Here is a 22,985-nt window from a genome sequence, read left to right on the forward strand (position 1 = left end):
GATTGTTAATGAATAAAGGCACATAATAGAGTAATATTTAGCATGTAGCTATCTTGTTTCATTATTTCGTTCTTTTACATGTAATATGTTCAAATAAACATGGTCTTTACCCAAGGGCAGCTTTCAAAGTGTTAAATTAACAAAAAATTAAATACATCAATATTTCATACTGAATTTATCAATTAACAGGGGGTTTGTCTTGTTGATCTATTTGGGGTTGACAATTCCAAGATTTCATTATAATTACCATTTTTCCCTCCAAATTTTAAATTGGGCCAAATTTATTAATTTATTTTGTATAACCTATCTACTGTCCTGTTTTTATATCAGGCGGACAAATCTGTCGTTCACCTTCACCAAGAAATATCTGTAAAGCTTTTTTTAAAAAATACACTCCCATCTGTCTTTTAGTTTTCAATGACCATGTTGATGCCACACCATAGAAATCTCCTTTCTTTTTATTAGTAAGTTTATCAAGACCTTAAAAAAAGAATATAAATACAAATTCAGAAAAACATAAAATTGGCTCTGGGATCCGAGATATACTTTTATCAATATATATAGTTATATATAGTTATATCATATTCATTGCACTACATGTCTGTAACATTCATATTGTATAGCACCATTTATGTAGTAGTCTTCATTGATTTAAGTATGTCCAATTCTATTTTTTTTTTTTTTTTTTGGTAGTTACTACTTGTTGGGTTGATAAAGATGGCATTTAGTTTTTAAAAATTGAAGAGCTCTACAAACATATATTCTTGATATGATTTAAATAGCATTTCTTTTAAAAAAATTATTCAACTTGTAAACTTTCATGATATTTGTTATCTAGAAATTAAATGAAATGAGGTTTTACATCCTACTATTCTGCTCCAGTGTGCAATGAGGGAAATTTTGCCCGGAGAGTGGCGCAACGTCCTACTCTTATTTCGAATTCCAACTGTCAAGGGTTCTTTTATGTGCTTGCCCATGTGTACATAAGACCTTGATTTTTTGTCCCATCTAAATGACATTTACCACCATGATGATTATTCACAATGACATTTATCACCATAATGATTATTCACTATAACATTTAACACCATAATGATCATCTCTGATGATTATCACTATGACAATTATCACGAAAAGTAAACACAAGGAAGAAAAGAAAGTCATATGTGACCCGTAGTGGCAAATTGAGTCGAAATGCGCAAAGTCTAATTATGAGCTACAGACAAAACAGGTGAAAATATTGAGATTTTCACAAAAATGATTCTATAAATATACTATCTATTGACCCAAAAGATCTCTTTTGTAAGAGAGTCTTATTCTTAAATCTTTCTATTTTCTTAAAATTCTCAGCGAAATTGGTCAACCTCCTTACGTAATACTTGGCATAAGGGCTCACACTGGCTTTCAATTTTTTCCGCTAAAATGGATAATTTTTATAAAAAAAAAATTTCATATTTTTTGTGCCAACTGGAATATTTTATCTGCCAAAAATGTGTGATAAAAAAGATAACATCTAACAATTTTATGTCTCAGCTAGACTTATTATAATAAAACAATTACTGATATTGGCGATATATACAATACAATATACAAAACTTTAAAAAACTGTCTTTACATAATAGATTAGCAAAGTTTGGATTTAATAAGATCAGATTTTATTTTTGGTGACTTTAGTCTATTTGAACACCATACTGCCAATATATTTTCAGTATTTACACGTCAAATCTAATACAAGGATTGCCAATTTTCTATAAATTTATGTGGTATCGTAAAGGTATCAGAATCTGAATCCCTAATAGAATGATATAAATTTCAATTATATTTGTAAGAGATGCTTACAATTATACCCGTCGTTAACTTTTAGAGCATTTTGGCGATGATAATATGATACAAAAGGTGAACTGTTTTCTCGCTCAAGAATCGTCACTATTCATCTTGTTCTTACGTTTTCGACCAGTGGTGATAATATAATTTGAAATAATGATATCCGATAGGCATGCTTGTATATTTTACATGCCCTATATGAAGCCACTGTAAACGGAATACCAAATATCAAAATATTTAATTCTCTTCCAAAAGAATTGTCAGCAATCTTTATTACATGTATTACCATTTTTTTTTTAAGGCGAAATGAACCCGCCATGTGAATGACACTCAATAATGGTTAATCCTGGATAAATACGATTAGAATTTTAAGATTTTTTCCCGGCAGTTTTCAAAAAGAATCACCACTATCGCAAAACATTATCGCCAAGATTATCAACAAAATAAAATTTTAATCGCCACTTTCAGATATTTATCGCTAATTGTGATTTGACGACCGACTGTGTGAGCCCTGCTTGGCGATGTTGTGAAGTAGTGCATCTCTCTAGTTTATAAATATGACCAAAGTATTACCGATAAACTCATTTTCATTAAATACAAATGAGTTTTAAAACCCATACAATACATAAACAAATTCCCAGACGGAGCATTGTGGTATCATGGATGGCGATAATGTGGCGATAAAACATTGATTTGGGCAATAATGTTTTCGGGTACTTTCGATTCTGTCTAGAAGTGGCAGAAAAAAATCTTAAAATTCTAATCGTATATAGATTGCCATTGAATGTCAACCAAAACCACGTGACAGCATACTATTACCATAAATTAATAAACTAGCTGAAAATCTGGATCTTGTCATTGAGTAATACTAATCAATTGTCATGATTAATGATTCGTTGATTGATAATTGCCAATGATATTTATAAAGCCTTCCCCAAGTCATTATTTACTCCGAATAATTAATCCAAGCAGTGATTATTTGGTATTTCGGTCCGCAATTTGTTTCATTATACTGCCGCCAAAATACACTAAAGTGAACGTAAGCCTCTGTTACTAGTCTTACAAATGGAATTGAAATTTCTATCATCCTATCAGGAGTTCAGATTCTGATACCGTTACGCTACCTGAAAATAATGGTAGATCTATTGTACAAGCAAAACCTTAATTCAGTCGTGTGACGAAGATAAAAGAACACACATATAGCTGTGGCGGCTTTTTTGATAATCAAGAAACTAAAATTGATTACCCAATCAACAATCTTAATCTCCTGACCACTAATATAAGGTACGAGATCAACAGAAGTTATTCCCACAAAAGTTATAATATACAAAACCTAGATTACTAATGTATGGACTATTCTCTTTTGTTCTAAAGAAATATTAAATAAAAAAAATAACAAATATATGGCGTGGTTGGTATGTGATTTTGTTTTAGATCATACCAACATCTTTAACTTGCTTTTTCTCAAAACTATCTTTTCTGACTTAAACGGCTATAGCTCAGTCAAGTTTTACCCGATTCATACCAACTATACACCATTTTGATGGTATTGAGTCAGAGAATGTGGAAAAAAAAACAATAACTCAATTTTCAAAATTTCTTCATTGCAACTCAATTTGCCAGCATGGGTCACATATAATAGTAATAGAACAATGAAATAGTAATATAGATATGGTATAATAGACTCACTGATGGTTTGTATAATACATCCTTCTCTAGTATAAGCTTCTACAGGTATAATATTTTGAAATATATGTAATGAGACAACACCTTGTCCACTTGACCAGATATCAAGTATCTGCTGAACTTTATCACTAACCTAAAAATAATATATTTGTACAATATATGAAATAAATTATATTAATACTTAAAGGCTTGATGGGTCATTTGCATTTTTGTTAAAATATACAATTTATCACAGCCTAATACAAGCTAAATATGTATTTATATTGATTATTTAACATTTAATTAAGAAAACAAAACCAAAGCTATCTAATCTCCCATATTGGATTCTATTGGATTAAAACTAGGCCCATCAGGTTTCTCCACTACCCATAAAAGATGGTGGATTCTTGTTATGCTCGAACAGCATAGAACTTTCTAAATATTTTGTAAATAGGGAACAGAATTGAATCCTTTTTGAACTGATATTCCTATTTGAGATTAAACTTTCACAATATTATATTTTGCAAGGGATTCCTTTAGCGCTAAATGATGCATCAGGCCTTTAAAATGGCTAAAATGTGGATTTCTCTGGATTATTTCCTGCCAGTAAATCAAAGAGATTTAAACTTACACATCAACACTTTACTATGGTCTTAACAAGTTTAATAATTAAAGTAGGAAGAGACAGCCAGACAAGGCAGGATCAATTAGATATATTTTATGATATCAAATAATTATAATTACATACATTTGGTTTTGGTTTATTCATCTGAGAAATGGCTTCGTATAAATGTGTATAGGGCCTGGATCTTTTGCCTTTTCCAACGTAAAATATGGCTGCCACAAATGTGCAAAATATATCTATGTCTCCTAAAACAGAAGAATAAGCTAAGCTTCAATTTCAACAAAAAATACGTAAGAGTAGTTTGGCTACACTTTAAATGACAATCTTTGAGATTAATTAACTGTCTAGATATCACCATTTGGAAAGCTTCCCAAGTTAGTAGGCTACTTGCAAATTACTAAAAAATATATCCACAAAAACTGACATACAGTAGAATCTGTAATTACACGAAGTAATGATAAAATTCTTGATACAAAACAAATAGTAGCTACAAAATTATGGCCTGGAATTGTGATCTTGTAAATGAAAATTTAGTTACCAGAGAGGGATGCTGCGCTTTAAAAATTTTAACACAACGACAGAAGAATTTAAGGGCTTGAGAGACAGTACCATATCACTTAGTGGTTCATTAATTTGGAGCAACAACATTTTACATTTTAACGCTCACATACTACTATGTACATCCCTGCATACATAAATGACTTTTCTTTTTGGAAAAGCTGCATCATTTATTACAAAAGAGTCCATATATAGTACATGCAGTTTAGTATTTCCAAACACAGTAGACTGCTTCACTCTGATATTCTCATATTTACATCAAAATAGAAGTAGTATATCTACATACCCATATTTTTAGCCCTCAATGGTAAATTTTTAGTAACCCTTGGGTCAAGTAATAAATAATTGAATGAAGATTTTAAGGCCCCTTCTCTCCATCTTCTGCCATTAGAATTATTAAACAAATCCATCATTTTAATTTCTAATTCTTCTAAACCACCCATGTCAAACTTGCCCTCCATGGCTTGACGTAACTCAAGAGAATAGTCTGGAAAGAATATTATCAACCATTCAAAATAATCAATAGCAAAGTTATTGTAAAGGCACCTAAATCTTCCATAGAAAACAGAGTGTAAAGATTTACAAGTGTTTTCTTTTGTTTTATGAAAATATTTTTTATTAGAGAGGATTTTTTTAGGACTGAACTAACAGAAGAAATATTAATGTTGATGCTTATATTGTTTTTGAAATATTATTGACAATATCATTCTCTTCCCTTCAAGCAAGAAATTTCTAGAAATACAACAATGTATTTACATGTAATAGAATTATATCTAATCATCTTGAAAATTTAATCAATGAATAGCTACCTGGGCCATTTTTGCTCATCATCACTAATCCAGGATTTTTGCTGATACTGGCAAGTCGAATCAAATATGTCTGTCGAGTACTGGCTATAACTGGTCCTGGATCATCACCCATTGTCTTTAATTTATTTCTTAATTCTTCGTTCGATAACTGGCTGAATTGTTTTGATAGTTGAACAGTTTCATTGTCATCTTCATCTCGAGAATCATCAACAGAAATAATGTCTTGTTTAGGCTTTATGTATGTTTTCCAGTCATATTCTTCTGTCTTTTGTGAATCAACAGATTTAGCACTAGTTACAGAATCTAGAGACAGACGACCAGTACTGTTACCACATTCTGATGGAACATGACGTTCAATAAGTGTTATACCTCTGTCCAAATCTTGGTATACATATTCTTTAACAGATATATTACTATAAATACTATCTGTAGATGGACGATTCCCACCATAGAATGCTGTGTCAAATACTGATGAAGCTATGGACAATCTGTTAGGTTCTTGATATGATGTCTTGTTTGTTTGAGGTTTGGCTGCAATCGGCTGTGTCCCAGTTGCGGGATTATCTAGTTGAAAAGATTCAAGTCTGTCTTCAAGATCTACCATTTGTTCAACGTCCCTGCACTGTTTTTTCTTTCTAACTGTTACAGATTTCCTCTTTTCTATAAAACTGTTGTCTGATGAAAATATGTCACTTTGATCAAGGTTAGGAGTAGAAGGAGGCAACCATATTGGATTTACTTTGATTTCATCGAAAACTGGTTTAGTAGAACCAGAAGATAACTTGTGTGTCTGCTCTGATAATTCAATTACTGGATCTGGAGAAACTGGTTTACTTGAGATGCCATCTTCACATGTGACAAAAGTGTCACAAGATGAGTCACTTTCTCGTCGTTTATTTGACCTACATTCTAACTTAGGTTTGATTATGATATTTTCTGTGGTAAAATGTTCGGACATATGACTTTTTGGTATGTGTGAATTGTTAAAACACTCAGATGGAACAATGTTTGATAACTGAGCAGCGTTTAAGTTAAAATTAACAGAATCAGTAACCGAGCTATTCAAAGTTTCACTAAATGGTTCAGGAGATACGTTCTGATCTGATGGTTTTCTATGGAGTGATGTACATGTATGAATTTGATGCATGAAATCTGTCCTTAAATTTTGCTTTCCGCATCCATTTCTTGCTTTTGGGGTTGGTTGATTTTCAGCGTTTACATGACGACAAGAATTTGTTAAATACCACTGACATTTATCATCTAGTAATCTTTGTCTATAAGCAAGTCTATTTTCTCTTTCAATATCACTGACATTCACAACAAAACCTGTTTCATTACATAACGGAACACAACCTGATAAAATGTCAGTTGCATCTGTATAATGTGACAAACTATCTTCACTACATGTATTACATACTTCAAAATTGAAACTCTGTGTCTGCTGACAGAAGGACGGATTATCAACCGTCTGCTCATTTTGAAACCATTCTCCATTATGTAACTGGGAGTTGAATTTGTCTCTGTCATCCCGGCATCTTCTTGGAACTATCTGACTGCTCGAAGACTTAATATATTGTCTTTTAGAATACTGACAACCAGAAGATTCTTTCACAGCATCTAAAGATTTACTTTCCAATGTTTTATCTGAATCGGAAGTAAATGATGTAGAATGACTTGTATCTGGACAATAAGGTTGAAAGATGGCAGTCTTTGCAGACAAATGTTTTTCTGGGGTTTTTATTGTTGAAAATTTATTATCATGATGAGCACAGATTGATTTATGAAGGTTTGTATCAGAATAAAATAATTTTGGTTTTAACACTGGTGATGAAGGACCATGTACACTTTTTGATTTCTGTTGCTTTTCGGAAATTATTGGTGTTTTGTCATTATTTTGATGTTTGTTTTGTTGATATGATGAGTGTAGTTTAGCATGATCAGAAACCCATTGTAATGTATTACTATGTTTAAAGTTTTGTTGAAATTCTGGTAATGGAGATCTTGTGGGTGTACGATCGCGATCTCTACAGTTCTGATCACAATTAATATGTTTCATGATTTGTTGGAATTCTGGTAATGGAGATCTTGTAGGTGTTTGATTGAGATCTCTATGTTTCTGAATATGATCACAGGTTGTTTTTACAAATGCTGTTGGTTTTATGTCAGTATTATATCGGTTAAGCTCATCACTATAAAAATAAGTTCTTGGTGATAAATTCCTTTCATGTGATGTATTTGATTCCTTATATTTCTGTCCACATGCATCTGATTTATAGTTTAACTTGTTACTGACAGGAGATAAGACATATCTATTGAGATCGCTGTTTCTTTCATCATCACTGCTTTTATATTTATAGTCAATGTATGGATTGTCTGGTGATGTAACGTCAAAAAGAATTTTGTTACCCTGATTTAAATGGTGAGACAATTGTCCATTAATAGTATTTGTAAAAATGTATTCTGGATTTTGTGAATAAATATAAGTATCAAGTAAATTCGAGGCTTCATCACTATCGTAGCTATCGTTACAGCCATTCCCATTACTTCTTATATCAGACAAACCATCATCTACACTGTATCCTGAAAGTTTAGAAAAAATAATTAAATAAACAATAAATTATTACTTAAAGGGAAATAACACGGAAACGCCATTACATTGGCGTTTCCCTATTACAGTATTAATACATCAATATTGATACCATAACCATAACATTGTAATGATCGATATGTAAATGTAATCATGTGTCTGACATATAAATATCAATGAAGAAATCTACTGAAGAGGGGAGACTTCAAATTCTGTAAATTTGCCATCCGTGTGTACACCTTGACCTATTAAAATCAAAGGGGGCTATGATCCACAATTGGTGTAGATGGGGCTTCATCTATGTGGACAAATGCCCCACACTATCAAATAATACAACATTATGAAGGAGACCCTTGGTATAAATACATTTTTCTCAGCTACTTCGCTACTGAACCAATAATTACTTCACTTAAATTTTGAAGTTCATTAGAAATTAAGCAGAAACATAATTTCAGCGAAAACATAGGTTACATTCAGGTCAGATCCGACATATTATCTTATAACTTTAACTGTTTGTCTCATACATATACCACACATATTGTGTGATGAACAACATAACATTTATTTTTAAGTTCAGTTTAAACTCAATTCTACTTACTTGTAAATTTTTCAGATTGCTCATCATCTTCTGATAACAGAAGTAAACTATAATACTTCAAGTATAGAAAAACCTCATCATGGCCATATACTTTAGCAACATCAAGGGGACGATATCCATCCTAAGAAAGACAAGGACATAATTCTAAGATATTCAATTCACACATCGGTTAAAGGGTACAACAAAGGGTTATAATACTTATGTCAACAATATGAATGCCTAGACATTAAAATCTTGTAACCACTGCAATATGCTGCAATAAATATCACTACATCTCAGATATCACGTAGATGTGCTGTTTTAGTGGGAGTTTCTGTACTTTATATTTACTTTTAAACCATTGTTGGCAAATTGTTAAAATTCGTTGAGGAGAATCATCGAGAAATATTGGGCTCCTACTTGTCATATGTTCTAAGAGGTACTCAACTAAGTAAGAAGCAAAACAGCTTTGAAGGAGATAAATATCATAAAATGAATCTAGTGACTTGTTCACTGAATAATATTGATATTGTACAATCAGGTAAAAAAAAATATTAATCACAAATTTTCCCTCCCCATGGTAGTTTATAATATTCTTTGTACAGATACCTGATCTTTAACATGTGGATCAGCACCACTCTGTAGTAGGAGTTTAACACATTCTTCATCGCCCCATGTTGCAGCAACATGTAATGGGGTTGAGCCATCACTAGATCTACAAAATAACATTAATAATTCATATATTAAAACAATTAGATACATCATGTTTATTAGTAAAAGATAAGTTCAGTATACATTCTTAGAAGCTGTTGGGACTTAAGAATGCAGACCTGTCTCAGATTGCTTGAGTGGTCATCATAATTCTATAATTTCTAGAATCAATTAAATTTAAAGGGACTATCCCGATTTGAACAGATTCTAAAAAATAGAAGTCTGAGTACGTATGAAAGTCAGGCGCCAAAATATAGAGGAATGGTGTATTTACTTTGTCTTAAAATCTCAGCTCAAAATATTGAGTTCTTTGGACGTGAATGTAACAACTGCTTATCTGGACAGGTAACCCTTTTAGATTTCGGGTCAATTTTTCACTGGGTGGCCTGATAATCGATTCCCATTCCTTTAGAGGTCTATACAATGAATGACCCATGTGCTGTACTTTATAATGAAAGGTAATTATCACCTACACATTATTTTTATAAAAAAAAGTCTGGTTTTATCCAGACACCGTATAATACAGCTTGGGACGCCGGTCTCCATTTGCAAATGAAGACTGATGGGTTTAAATTTTTTGAAAACATACATGTATCACATATATATTGAGTTAGTTGCTCAGCTCTAAGGTAGGGGATTTTAAAGGATTTTAACACAAAATTAAGCACTTTTATTCTCCAAAATATTATCGGGAATGGCCCTTTAAATCATCCCAAATAAATATTGGATGCTTAGACCTACATGTACAAGTAAGAGCATTTGTAAGGGATTATATTTGAATAAATATCTACAGAAAATATTTATAAGATGTAGAATCAATACATAAGTTTTATATTTATCGTACATGTACGGTGGTCAAAAGTAACAAATTCTTCACTAGCTATAATAACAGGAAACTGAAACTTGTGTGGATCTGGAAATTGGACATCTTCATGAATTTGTCCAGAAAACTAATTTTTGTAATCTGTTCTGCTCATAAACTTGGTTATGAACAAAAGTATGCTGTTCGGTTTACAAATCTTAATACCTCAATACCTGACATTTGGATTTCCTCCATATTCTAATAATAAGCTTGTAGCTTTGATTCCAAGACCAGCAGCTAGATGAATTGGAGCTACACCCTCTGATGGTATAACATAATTGGGGTCAGCACCATCTACTAGATAACAATGACTTTTCCTATATGAAAAGAAAATAATGCAAAACAAGAAATTATTTATATAATATTTATATTATTAAAGTGAGCAAATATGGGAAAGATACCGGTACATGACATGTATCCCAAGGCTATATATATATAACATGTATTTTATATGTCAAAAATGTCCTACTTTTCGACATCATCTAGCTAATGAAATACATGTTCATGTATGCCATCAGTGTGCTATGAGGACAATTTATTTTGTCCCAAAAGCGGCGTTTCCGTCCAAGACCAAGTGTCAAATCTGAATCAAAGTCAAAGGCAATTGAATTGGTTAGGCCTATTATGTGCATGCCACCGAGACCTCTGTTTTTCAATTGTCCCATCTGAATTTGTCAATCACTGGCGGCAACAGGAAAACATCCTGTCATGCATAATACTTACTCTAAATTATCGTTTTTTAGTGATTCTATAAGACTCTTTATAAAAATCATTTTAAAAATATTTTGATTATCCCGCCATGTTGTTGCATTGCTGTCGCTTATGACAAAACACATTTACTTCCTCTAAAAAATTCTTAGATTTTTCTTGAATTTTTGTCGACTTCTATTTTTATAACTGTGCTAAACTATCCCGAAAAGATAAAGTGTTTAAATTGGGTATTTTTATGCTATAAAAATAGACAGTAATATTGACAGGGAATGCTGTAAGCGGTAGACAAGGTGTTATCAATATCATTTCGGGGGATTCCGTCCATTAGAGGGCTTTTAGAGCGTATTGCACCCAAGAAGTAGTTTATTTATAATTTCAAAGGTATTTCTATAACCGCGATTTTGTATAACAAGATAGTAATTCAAACCACGTTTATGAATCTTTTATTTATCACAAAAGTCTGCCACATCATTCAAAGAATAAGCCCACACGGCTCATAATCATCTCGCGCAGAAACAACCGAAGACTCCCGACTGGAAAATTGAGGCGGCCAGGAGCAACATTATTTTAAAAACACTTCCAGTGCGAATTGACCTAAACTAAATATTCTTTTTAGAAAACATAGCAAAACTGATTTTGTTAAACTGTCTAAAATCATTTAGCAAGTTTAAAGTTATACTGCCACTTTATTGACTTTATGATTAATTTACACTATACGTAGGCCTACTGCCTACAGTACCGGTACAACAAACGTACAAGTTATATTATAGACCTATATAATATAGACCTAACTTGTACGTTTATAAGTGACTAAAAGATTTTAGACAAAATCAATCAGTTTTGCTATGTATTCTAAAAAAAAAATGCTAGCTAGGAATCTTTGAAACCTAATTTTAGAAAGCAAATGGTTTATTTCAGCTTTTTTTAAAGAGAAAATGTCTTGAAAAACAACGTTTAATTTTTATAGGCTAAATATAATATAGACTACCGGATTTTGTCAATATAGCCTATATATATTTATACCATTACAAAGTCCCAATATTGCACTAAAGAAAGAACATTCATAGCTTCCACAGACTACTCTTTATAGCTTTTTTGAGCGCTTGCGGCCATTTGAGAATCACGAGAATATGGTCCTATTTTTTCAGACACTCCTTAGTTAGATACGGTACCGGTAGGCCTATAGATAGGAGATTTTGTTGCGGGCACAATTTAACTTCCAATGCACAAGTCGAAGAAAGGGTGCATCTTTGGAAAGACCTTTCGGCCAATTTAAAATGTAAGTTGTCACACGGAGAGAATCTTTGTAAAAAAATCCTCAAAGGTTCGGAATACTGACAAGAAACGGAAACTTATCGTCCTGACTCTTTCTTAGCCGCTAACCATCATATTTCAATACCCACCAAAACGGCTATAGGTTATTTCAGACAAGTGTATATCGTGATAAAATTTATTAATCTCTTTTCTTTTATTTCAGCAAAAAGGGTCGATAAATGTTGTTAAAACATGAAATTGAATAGAAGATCAAAATCGGGCCCAAATTGATCCGAATTATTAATGCATAGATCTGTTTATGAAATAAATCCGTAATTCTGTGAATCTATCTTGATGAGCGGGATTACCAAATGCAAAGAATTGTGTGTGGGCGTATCTTCTCTTTCAAAGCTCTGAAGAAGTGTGATTAGGTCCTGAGGCACAATGTCAAAATATTTAACTTTTTTGTCATTTTTGTATTTCGTGCAAGGCATTCCTTATGGTCTCCAGTCCCGCTTTCTTCCAGCATATTTTAGGACTCATGGCATGTCTTTGACAAATGTGGGATTCTTTAAATTGTTGCTAACCCCGTGGATGCTGAAAGCGTTGTGGGCACCTCTTGTAGATCGTCATGGAACTAAGAAATTATGGTTAGTATGGAGTATGGTCGGTTTAATGCTGACTTGTTTTGTAGCCGCTTTCTTGGATTCTGGTCGTCTGCTTTATTTGGCCGGCGTTTTATTAATGTTCAATCTGCTCACATCAACACAAGATATAGCTGTAGACGGGGTTGCTATAGGGATTCTGTCCTCGTCAGAATTAGGTTACGGCAATATAGCTCAAGTTGTTGGGTATAAATTCGGAGCCATATTTGGAGGCGGTTTGCTAACCTCCGTAATTGACTATATTAGCTGGACTCTTGTGTTCCAGTATTTAGCCTTTGTGTATGGAGTAGCCGTTCTTGTCATTTATTCGTTTTTGCCGAATAAATTACAGAAAATTACTAAAAATAAATCTAAGGATGATAAATATCAACAAAGTGAACAAACAAGTGACATTAAGACCTCCAGTGAAGGAGGCTGGCTTAGAACACATTTAACGGATGTTCTGAATACAGAAGATACTTGGTGGATAATAATTTATGTGCTTATATATAAACTGGGTAAGTGGAAGTTGATTTATTTTGGAGAAGCTTTTTACTGAAGCCAATTTGGTAGTCTAATTAAAATAGAACGTTCTTTCTCTCAGTTTTCAGAGTTTATATTATTGACGTATTGTTCAGTTGACCTAATCCTCACATAGCCGATTACAGAAACTTTGTAGTTGTAGTTAGTCATAATTTATTTCAGGCGAGCAAGGCACCCTGAGTATGACGCCCTTGTTCTTGATGGATAATGGTGTATCAACGTCGGTTTTGGGTTTTTGGCTTGGTATTGTTGGACAAACTGTTTCAATCTGTGGTTCTGTTGTTGGTGGCTGGCTGTTTTCCTATAAAAAGTAAGTTTTAAGGTTACACTATCTCAAACCGATAGAAGGATTATTTGTGGGCGCATGCACACCCCGATAGAGCATCGGCGATACGTTGTCAGATATGCGCGACACTGGCCGAAAGATGACGGAAAAATATCAGAAATATTTTGAGAGCTATTTGAAGAAACACAATTTTATAACAGATTGTTTGTAAATACTTACGTTTTTCTTTTCAACGGTTTTAGTCGCTAGGTAATATTGGGCAATGTGATTTGATAAAGCAAGATACAGCTAACCTCACCTTATGGTCTGTCTATGTAGAACACGAAGAAGAGTAGGGGGTTACGAATCTGTCCGGCCAAAATGATCGTAACTAGCACTGCACACGTGACCAAAGACAAATATAACAGCATGTTAGTCTCCAAATGACTGAACTCTCGCTTCTTAATGAAAATTTATTTAAAGTTGTTTCATATTATTATGGGTTTTTTTTAGAGTGCCAATTATTCAATCACTGAATTCTACACAGAATGCACGAATAGTTTTATTGTCCTGTCAGTGCTTTCTGGTTGTTTTCTGGCAATCATTAGCAGGTTTTTGGGGTTCCAATGTAAATTTAGGTAAGTTGTTTCGATAATATTTAAAAAGAAATGTATCCAGGACAAGAAACGAGAAAATGAAATTTGAAGTTTTCATGGTTGCCGACAACGACGAGGGGTTGGATGGCTGAATGGTCAGCACGTGCGCACTGTATCAATAGGTCGGTCATTGAGTCAACTGGCGCGGTTTCGATTTCCCGGTTGTACGTGACAAGGAGTTGGGTCGCCTGTCCAACCTCGTGGGTTTTCTCCTGACCCTCCGGTTTCCTCCCGCTGCTAAAGACCCCTACGCGCAAGCGAATTATGGAAATAAAATTGAACCATATGTTAGTCCCGAAATGACCTAGTTTGTGTCGAGTGGACATTAAACCCTCTCTCTCTCTCTCTCTCACCGACAACGACAAGCCGCTTTTCTTGGCATCATAGTTAGTTGTTTTGTATTAGGTGACATAAAGCAAACTGCTTTCTCATCAATCGGAACAATATTTATGTCGGTACCTTTTGTTAGCTGCGGGGAGGTATATAATTGAGGGTTAAACTACAGCCAAGATGAAAGAAAGGGAAAGTTTGCGATACATAATTATGCAAATACGTCATAAGTTCATAGGTATAAATTAGATTACTTGTCAAAGCTACTTGGGGTAGTACATCTTTGCAAGCACTGTATTAGCTTTTCGACGCTGGAATAGACGAATCTTTCGTTACACATTGTATTGCTCAGTCAAATACTTTGTGACAAAGAAATCGGAGTTAACCAGAGCTGATATTGCGACGTTGAAGTATTAAAAGTCTCTTCTTGACTATCCGATGAATATATCATAGGATTTTTCAATACTTTGTATACTTTCAGGTTTAGCGGTGTTATTTATGTCTGTGTTATTATTAATCAGTGGTACCATAACAACATTGACCTTTACCCTCATGATGCAGTGTTCACAAAGGGCTCCATCAAATGTACAAGCGACCCATTACACAACTTTAGCTACCTTTGAGGTTTTGGGAAAATTGACATTTTCGGTGGTTACTGGAGCACTAACAGACTTGTTTGGCTATAAGCTTATGTTTCTTCTGTTTTTAATGTTAACAATGTGTGTGTCACCATTCCTGTCCACAATGAAACCACAACTTACAATTCCAATTAAAAACAATGTTATTGACGGGTACAATACTTCTTAATTGGTACTTTCTAACCGTTGGGCTACAGTTCGCGACCACTCTGAAATACGTCATAAAAGATGTACACTCCTTTAACACCCCACCCCACCACTTATCTGGTGTACCACCATCTCCACTGCTATTTCAGCATCCACCACCGGCGCAGCCGGATCAATCCCAGGCCCAGAAACAAATTAGACCTGACCAACAGACTGATGGTACAAGCACAATCTGCTCGAAACCGCCATGAACAGTGATGAGACGCCGCCACCCAGGTTTGTTTGACCGAACAGCTCATAAAACAAAACAACTATCATGAGGCCAACCATCAACAATAAACACTGTTTTAATAATATCAACCTGCGAAATTGTAAATACAAATATCAACTGTAGGTGATGAATATTATCTAAACACCAATAGTAGTTTTCTGATCATGTCCAATAACAAGGATGACCCATCATTGTATGACGGAAGGTACATCTTACATAAACATATGTTACCAGGATGATCCTATCACTATATCGCGGAAGGTACATCTTACATAAGTATTAATGCAAACGAGGATGATACAATATCTATATTTCAGAAGGCACACCTAAACATACGAATTTTGCAAACAAGGATGATTCCATCACTATATTGCAGAAGGTACATCTTAAGGTATTAAAGCAACGAGGATGACCCCATCACTGTATGGGGCTGAAGATACATCTTACACATAGTATTAATGTGGAGGATGATCCCATCACATGCCAGGGTATCACTAACTGGCAACCTGACGGCCTATTGTCTGCCAGCTTGACCCAGGGAGGGGTTGTTATCTATTGATCGAATGGTTATAGGTGGTTTTGGGAACATTGAGGGGTATATATGTAAAACAGGCTCTGCACTTAAACGGCGGAAAAGAAGTTGGCAGAAAATAAAATTTACTTAAATGGTGAATGGACAGTTAGTAATGACAAATACATTATGAAAAATGGGCTCTCCCTCAATCAAATTAGGTGACAAGCATGGCTTCTAAAAATGGATTTTTAATAGCTTGAGGTATCACTATATTGCGGAAGTTACATGTTACATAAGTAGTAAAATCCACAACCATCTCATACCACTACAAGCGGACCCATGATTATACAAACGTGGAAACGCCAGTCTAGAAACTACCCCAGAAAACGCGTGCATATAGACTAGAGTACCCCATAACTTAATTGCACACTATTTACGATATTTGCCTTTGGGTTGCATTTGAGGTGGAAATGATGGACTGGTATGAGAAGATAGTGGGTATGGGGCGTCTGACATAGAAAGTACCTATCTGTATCCTGGCGATATGCGGCATAACACTTTTGGATGAAGCCCCGAACATAATAAACATACATGTTTATATTTACAATTTCAAGGGCATGTTTTATTATACGCCCACATTTTCATGTGGACGTATTATGCCGTCGCCCCCGTCCGTCCGGACGTCCGTCCGTCCGTCCACAATTGTTTGTGGACTTTCTACAGGTCACAATTCTTATCCGATTTTGACGAAACTTGAAATATAGGTTTATCCCCGAAAGATCTCGGCTGCTTTCGCTATTGGCATGTAGAGGTCACAATTTTTATCCGATTTTGTTGAAACTTGAAATGTAAGTTAATAACCCAAAGATCTCAGTTCCTTTCGATATTCGCGCATAACCCAAAGATCTCAGTTCCTTTCGATATTCGCGCATATCGGACCGTAACTTCCTGAATTATGGGCCCTGATTGTACGAAAAATCGCGTTTTTAGCTTGTGGACCCTATAGAGGTCATAATTTTTATCCGATTTAAAAAACCGTATTATTATATCACCACACCCTAAGGAAAGGTTGAGTTCGAATTTCGTGAAAATCGGCCCAAAATTGACAGCAAAATGGCCGCCGTTCGTTCTCAAATAGCGTAAAAATATGGTATATCAATGTTGTGGACCCTATAGAGGTCACAATTTTTATCCGATTTTGTTGAAAATTGAAATGTAAGTTTATAACCCAAAAATCCCGGTTCCTTTCGATATTCGCGCATATCGGACTGTAACTTCCTGAATTATGGCCCCTGATTGTACGAAAAATCACGTTTTTAGCTTGTGGACCCTATAGAGGTCATAATTTTTATCCGATTTAAAAAAAACGTATTATTATATCACCGTTACACCCTAAGGAAGGTTGAGTTCGAATTTCGTGAAAATCGGCCCAAAATTGACAGACAAAATGGCCGCCGTTCGTTCTCAAATAGCGTAAAAATATGGTATATCAAGGTTGTGGACCCTATAGAGGTCACAATTATTATCCGATTTTGTTGAAACTTGAAATGTAAGTTTATAACCCAAAGATCTCGGTTCCTTTCGATCTTCGCGCATATCGGACCGTAACTTCCTGAATTATGGCCCCTGATTGTACGAAAAATCGCGTTTTTAGCTTGTGGATCCTATAGAGGTCATAATTTTTATCCGATTTAAAAAACCGTATTATTATATCACCGTTACACCCTAAGTAAGGTTGAGTTCGAATTTCGTGAAAATCGGCACAAAATTGGCAGACAAAATGGCCGCCGTTCGTTCTCAAATAGCGTAAAGATATGGTATATCAAGGTTGTGGACCCTATAGAGGTCACAATTTTTATCCGATTTTGTTGAAACTTGAAATGTAAGTTTATAACCCAACGATCTCAGTTCCTGTCGATATTCGCGAATATTGAATTGTAATTTCCTGAATTATGGCCCTTGATAGTAGGAAAAATCACTTTCTTGTTAGCTTGTTCTCTTTCCATCTCTCGAAAATGTGGGCGTATCCTGCCTGGCAGCCGCTGGTTCCTATTTTAATTAGAACAAACACCCAGACTACCTGGGACTGGGGAATTTGAAGTCATAGGTTTTTGTAAAATGGCCAATTTATTCTTGCTACGACACTTATGCCACAACAGCCACTCCACTTGGTCCGAAGACAGGTTGGTTTATTGGCTTTAATCATGCGAAACTGCTGATCATAAAATCTCCAATCTCCATCCATGTCTGCCATTTTGTTACCGAACCTTACAACGCATAATTATAATAATGTAATATGGATGTTTATAAACTGATTTACATTCAATCTTTTCTGTTTTTACTGTAATTTCTAATCAGTTATTTTCGGCGAAATACGCGAAAAGTTCAAATTGAATGACAGCAGTGCCGGACTGGGCCCACGTGTCCGTGACAGGTGGGCCTAAGCTCATTAAAAAAAAGTGGGCCTATGCCTATAAAGAAAAAAGAGAAAGAAAAAAAAAGAAGAAAGAAAGGAGAGTGCTCTTAGATCATTCTGTTATCTAATTGTATCAGGAAATTGGCTTCTTCTGCTTTGGTCTGAAATGCTTGGAAAATGGGTTTGCGGTTGTCAATTTTCAAAATTTTGCAATGTCGATGACTGTGGATAAAACTGAGTTAAAGACCTGGGCCCTGTTTCTCGAAATCTTAACTAAAGATAAAATCCAAATTTTAGTGGATACTTCAATTTTGATTGGCTAAGCACTAAAATCAATCTTATATTATCCAATCAAATTACTAAAATTTGGATTTTATCTTAGTTAAAATTTCGTGAAACAGCCCCCAGGCTACTTCAAAGTTATGTACTTTAACAAGCTGCTTGCCTTGGTCAGCCATATAAATATGAAACAAACTGGTCCACTTGTTTATACCGAGAAGCTTACTTTTTGACTTTTCAGCACAATCAAGTGTAGGGTGACCATCCATCATCATTTGTGCTCAATTTGAGATCAAGAGAATTAATACAAAGATTGCTCAATACAACAATTTGATTGGACCAATTTTCAGCTTTAATTTTCAGGGATCATGTCTTGGAGTTGAACAGATTATGACAAGAAGGAGAGATTCTCGGTATCGTGTCGAGAAGGGATGTCTGATCGAGCAAATTCCACAGCAGAACAATTAGAATTAGAAGGCAAATACCTACCAATCATATCAGTAGCCCCAATCTGATTAAAATACAGAACCATATTTCGTTTCGTTTTTTATACTTTCGATGGCCTACACAACCTAGTGTAGTAAAGACAATTAAAACGAAATTTTGAACTATAAAAAACGAAACAAAATAGGATCTGTGTATGGACCAGCAGGCAATGGCTTAATTCACCACCTCACTAAGAACTACACAACACTAGTACGCCATTTTTCTGGACTTATGTAGACGGGTACCCTCTCCGCTACAGTTTGGGCACCTTGATAGCTAATAATAAGTGCACGAGGATGGCACCACACATAAAAAACACTAATAAGACAAAGACGCGGACAAGACACACAATATATACACAGACATACATAAACAACTAAACGAACGCTAACGAATATCCAGACGCCGAATTCAGCGCACCGCACGTGAACCTAACGCAGCTTCTTGAATAAAGATATTTTAAAAAAACAAATGAGAACGGTACTGATGAACGATGGGGTGACGCATCGGCCTTACTATTGGACAAATGCACAGGGGTTCTTGGTCTTTGACTCGGGAGGGGGGGGGGGCTTGCAATGAAGTCAAAGTGGCCCTATTCTTGGACTGCGAGGCGCTTCTATTGGACTCGCGGCTCCTGTCACAGGAGGTCCATAATCCACTATATTATACTGTCTATCCCACGCGTTTGTGTATGATACGTGTACACATCGGTGTGCACATAAAAGATCCCTAGGCAACCGCTGTCCAGGCAAAATTTCCCCTCATAGCACACTGTATGGTGTATGTCCGTCTTCACCAGCTCGCTTGCAGCAAAACTGTCTAAACCACATTTCGTTTCATTTTGAACATGAGTTATTTCCGACACCTTCGGGAGAACCAATATTGAAATGTTATATTAGTCTTAAATTTACCTAGCTTGCACAAATTTTTTGAAAATTTTTACATTATAGAACAAAGTGAGCAGAACATTATATACTATTCAAAAAAAGTAGGGGATATTTGATTTTTAAGTGTTATTAAAGTCACCTAATGAAACTGACGAAGAAACAAATGACAAAATGAAATGAAGTTCACATTCATCGATTTATTCCAAATGATCGTTAGACTAAGTAAGGCACAGACTGACCATTATAAGGGTAAAATGATACCCGGGGTCAAACAGCAAAGTTACCACAGCATCACAACCAAGTCAGTAACGGGTAAATCCTCCTCTGTTTGCCAAACAAGCATTGATCCGACGTGGCATACTCCTAATGAGACGTCTAAGGTCATTTTGGTCCAGATTGTCCCATTCCTGTTGCAACGCAGCAGCAAGTTCTTGGACATTGGCAGGACGTTGTTGACGTTGACGTAACCTCTGTCCAAGCATGTCCCAGACATGCTCGATGGGGGAGAGGTCGGGACTCAGTGCTGGCCAAGGTAATGTGGTGATGTTCTGTTGTTGGAGGTAACCTGTAACGATCCTGGCCCTGTGACATCTTGCGTTGTCATCCTGGAAGATGAAACGGCGGCCATGACGTCGTGCGAACGGCACAACATGGACTGCCAAGATGTTGTCCCGGTAGTACTGGCCTGTAACACGCCCTGCAACAACATGTAAAGCCGTTCTTCCAGCAACAGTGATGCCTCCCCACACCATAACAGAACCACCCCCAAATCGATCATGTCTGATGACGTTAACGTCTTGGAAGCGCTCGTTTCGACGACGCCACACCCTCCTACGTCTGTCCAAAAAATCAACAGTGAACCTTGACTCATCTGAAAACATCACATTGCTCCAGCGTCGATTATCCCAGTGTTGACGATCCCTACACCAACGACGTCTTGCCTGAATGTGATGATCTCTCAAACAAGGGATCACGCGAGGACGTCGGGCGCGAAGGTGACCCCTATGCAGTCGATTCCGAATCGTCTGGCCACTCACTCTCACACCAGTGTCTGTTTGAAGACGAGCGCTGATCTGATTTGCTGTGATGACACGATTTCTCAAGGCCAAGGTACGGATAAATCGATCCTGGGCATGAGTTGTCGCCCTTGGTCGACCTGAGCGTGGTCTGTCCTGTACAGATTGTGTATCACGGTATCTGGACCATAGCCTGCTTATGACAGACTGAGAAACATTCATCGTCCGCGCCACAACCGCCTGTGTTGTGCCGATCTGTAGCATGCCAAGGGCACGTAACCTTTCATTTTGGGTAAGCCGACGCATATCAAAATTTGTTTTCTGGTCACTAAAACAATTAAACTGATGTTTCCACCCTGGAATTCAATGCCACAATGACTGTAACATTCAAAGTCATAGTCGTGCAAATCTTGGGTTGGACCCCATGATGATCCCAAGCATCACCTGCATTCCATGCGGTAGCTATTGGTGCGTTTGGGCGTCACATGTAACTGGAAATGTTTCTTCTGTTAGGTTCTATAGTGACTTTTTTCGTAGTCATTTGCATATTTTAGTATTATGCCCCCAAAATCAAATATCCCCTACTTTTTTTGAATAGTATATTATCGAAAGAAAACGTTTTTAACCCTTAAAGTTTTAATTTGAAAAAAAGCGGCATGATCACTTTCACGAACAAAATAAATGTTAGAATATAATAAAATAATCCGCGCCTCATATTACAACTAAAACATGATGACGCTTGTCTTCGAGAATCTCTTTAATATCATCGCTGCTTGAGTACAGAACGTAAACTTTTAAGTCGGGTGAAATTTATCCTCGATCACCGACCATTTCAAAGTTAACTATATTTAGCTTCCACACAAGGAAGGAACACGGTGGATGAAAGCTTAATGTATATATAAATCCAGACGGCTACTGTCGACATTTTTCAGTGGATAAATTCTTGATAGCCGTTTAACCTTCACGAACATTTATATGCTATATTAAGTACGGTACACGAAAACCTGTTACTAAGTTGGAATTCTGATAATTACATGTAAGTATTTGTTGTGTGTGTATACACACATGTATATAAAAGAAAGATTTAGCGGGGGTAACAAGAATTACGTGTTAAGTCAATTCAACTTTTAATGGCATCCTCCGTGGATATGTTAATGTACATTTAGTGTCTGGATATAACATTTAATGATGACCTATTTCCTAATATTCCCTATATCCACTCATGGATAAAATCATTATTGTATTTTTGACCTACTTTTGGCTGTTCAGACTTTTTCCTCTGTGTACAAACTACACCGAAACGACCTATCTTATTTAAGAAAGTTAGACCGATAACAGTTTCTTTATGCCAAACTGATGTTAACCAGATGGTCTATGGACTATAGGTAAGCCTGAAAGCCTGCTGCTCGGATGCCTCTCCGTATAACATAATCTGAACACAAATTCTTTGTTATTTCTGCTAAAAGCAAGTAAATTCTATTAAATATTTTCAAAATTATCTTTATTTTATTTGAATGGAATATAAGGTAGCCTGGATAACCCCGCATTTTTGTTATAGACATCAGAATATAATATAGATTGCGACTTCTGTAAAATATGTGTAATCACTTTGATAGCTAACTAACTTTAGTTAGGGTGATGTTGCCTGCACAGCCAGTTTTCGTATTATAGCACAGGTTTTACAGCATAGCCATGTGGGCGTTTTTATTC

General features: G+C 35.5%; 2 protein-coding genes across 2 annotated transcripts; one reads left to right on the forward strand and one right to left on the reverse strand.

Moving 5' to 3' along the window:
- On the reverse strand, positions 1 to 7,877 carry LOC126817919 (uncharacterized). Its single transcript, XM_050545092.2, has 5 exons — positions 5,482 to 7,877; positions 4,959 to 5,159; positions 4,238 to 4,359; positions 3,514 to 3,643; positions 1 to 480 (listed from the first exon to the last, which is right to left on the reverse strand). Exons 1-5 carry the CDS (start codon positions 7,535 to 7,537, stop codon positions 308 to 310), a joined length of 2,682 nt encoding a protein of 893 aa, XP_050401049.2. The 5' UTR covers positions 7,538 to 7,877; the 3' UTR covers positions 1 to 307.
- A 3,324-nt stretch (positions 7,878 to 11,201) lies between these two features.
- LOC126818308 (major facilitator superfamily domain-containing protein 3) lies at positions 11,202 to 18,511 on the forward strand. The gene is made up of 5 exons (XM_050545641.2): positions 11,202 to 11,310; positions 12,407 to 13,345; positions 13,533 to 13,680; positions 14,149 to 14,273; positions 15,103 to 18,511. The coding sequence occupies exons 2-5, from the start codon at positions 12,628 to 12,630 to the stop codon at positions 15,426 to 15,428; spliced, it is 1,317 nt and encodes a 438-aa protein (XP_050401598.1). The 5' UTR covers positions 11,202 to 11,310; positions 12,407 to 12,627; the 3' UTR covers positions 15,429 to 18,511.
- Positions 18,512 to 22,985: the final 4,474 nt, after the last annotated feature.

Source organism: Patella vulgata, chromosome 4 (assembly GCF_932274485.2).
Source record: "Patella vulgata chromosome 4, xgPatVulg1.2, whole genome shotgun sequence".
NCBI lineage: Eukaryota > Metazoa > Mollusca > Gastropoda > Patellidae > Patella > Patella vulgata.

Excerpts from the sequence above, each read along its gene's own strand:
- LOC126818308 (XM_050545641.2), top strand. The coding sequence starts at position 12,628 with ATGTCAAAATATTTAACTTTTTTGTCATTTTTGTATTTCGTGCAAGGC. Across the intron at positions 13,681-14,148 it reads TGGCTGTTTTCCTATAAAAA|AGTGCCAATTATTCAATCAC; the intron begins GTAAGTTTTAAG and ends GGTTTTTTTTAG. Across the intron at positions 14,274-15,102 it reads GGGTTCCAATGTAAATTTAG|GTTTAGCGGTGTTATTTATG; the intron begins GTAAGTTGTTTC and ends GTATACTTTCAG.
- LOC126817919 (XM_050545092.2), bottom strand. The coding sequence starts at position 7,537 with ATGAAACATATTAATTGTGATCAGAACTGTAGAGATCGCGATCGTACA. Across the intron at positions 4,360-4,958 it reads ATTGAGGGCTAAAAATATGG|GAGACATAGATATATTTTGC; the intron begins GTATGTAGATAT and ends CTTCTGTTTTAG. Across the intron at positions 481-3,513 it reads ATGTATTATACAAACCATCA|GTCTTGATAAACTTACTAAT; the intron begins GTGAGTCTATTA and ends TCTTTTTTTAAG.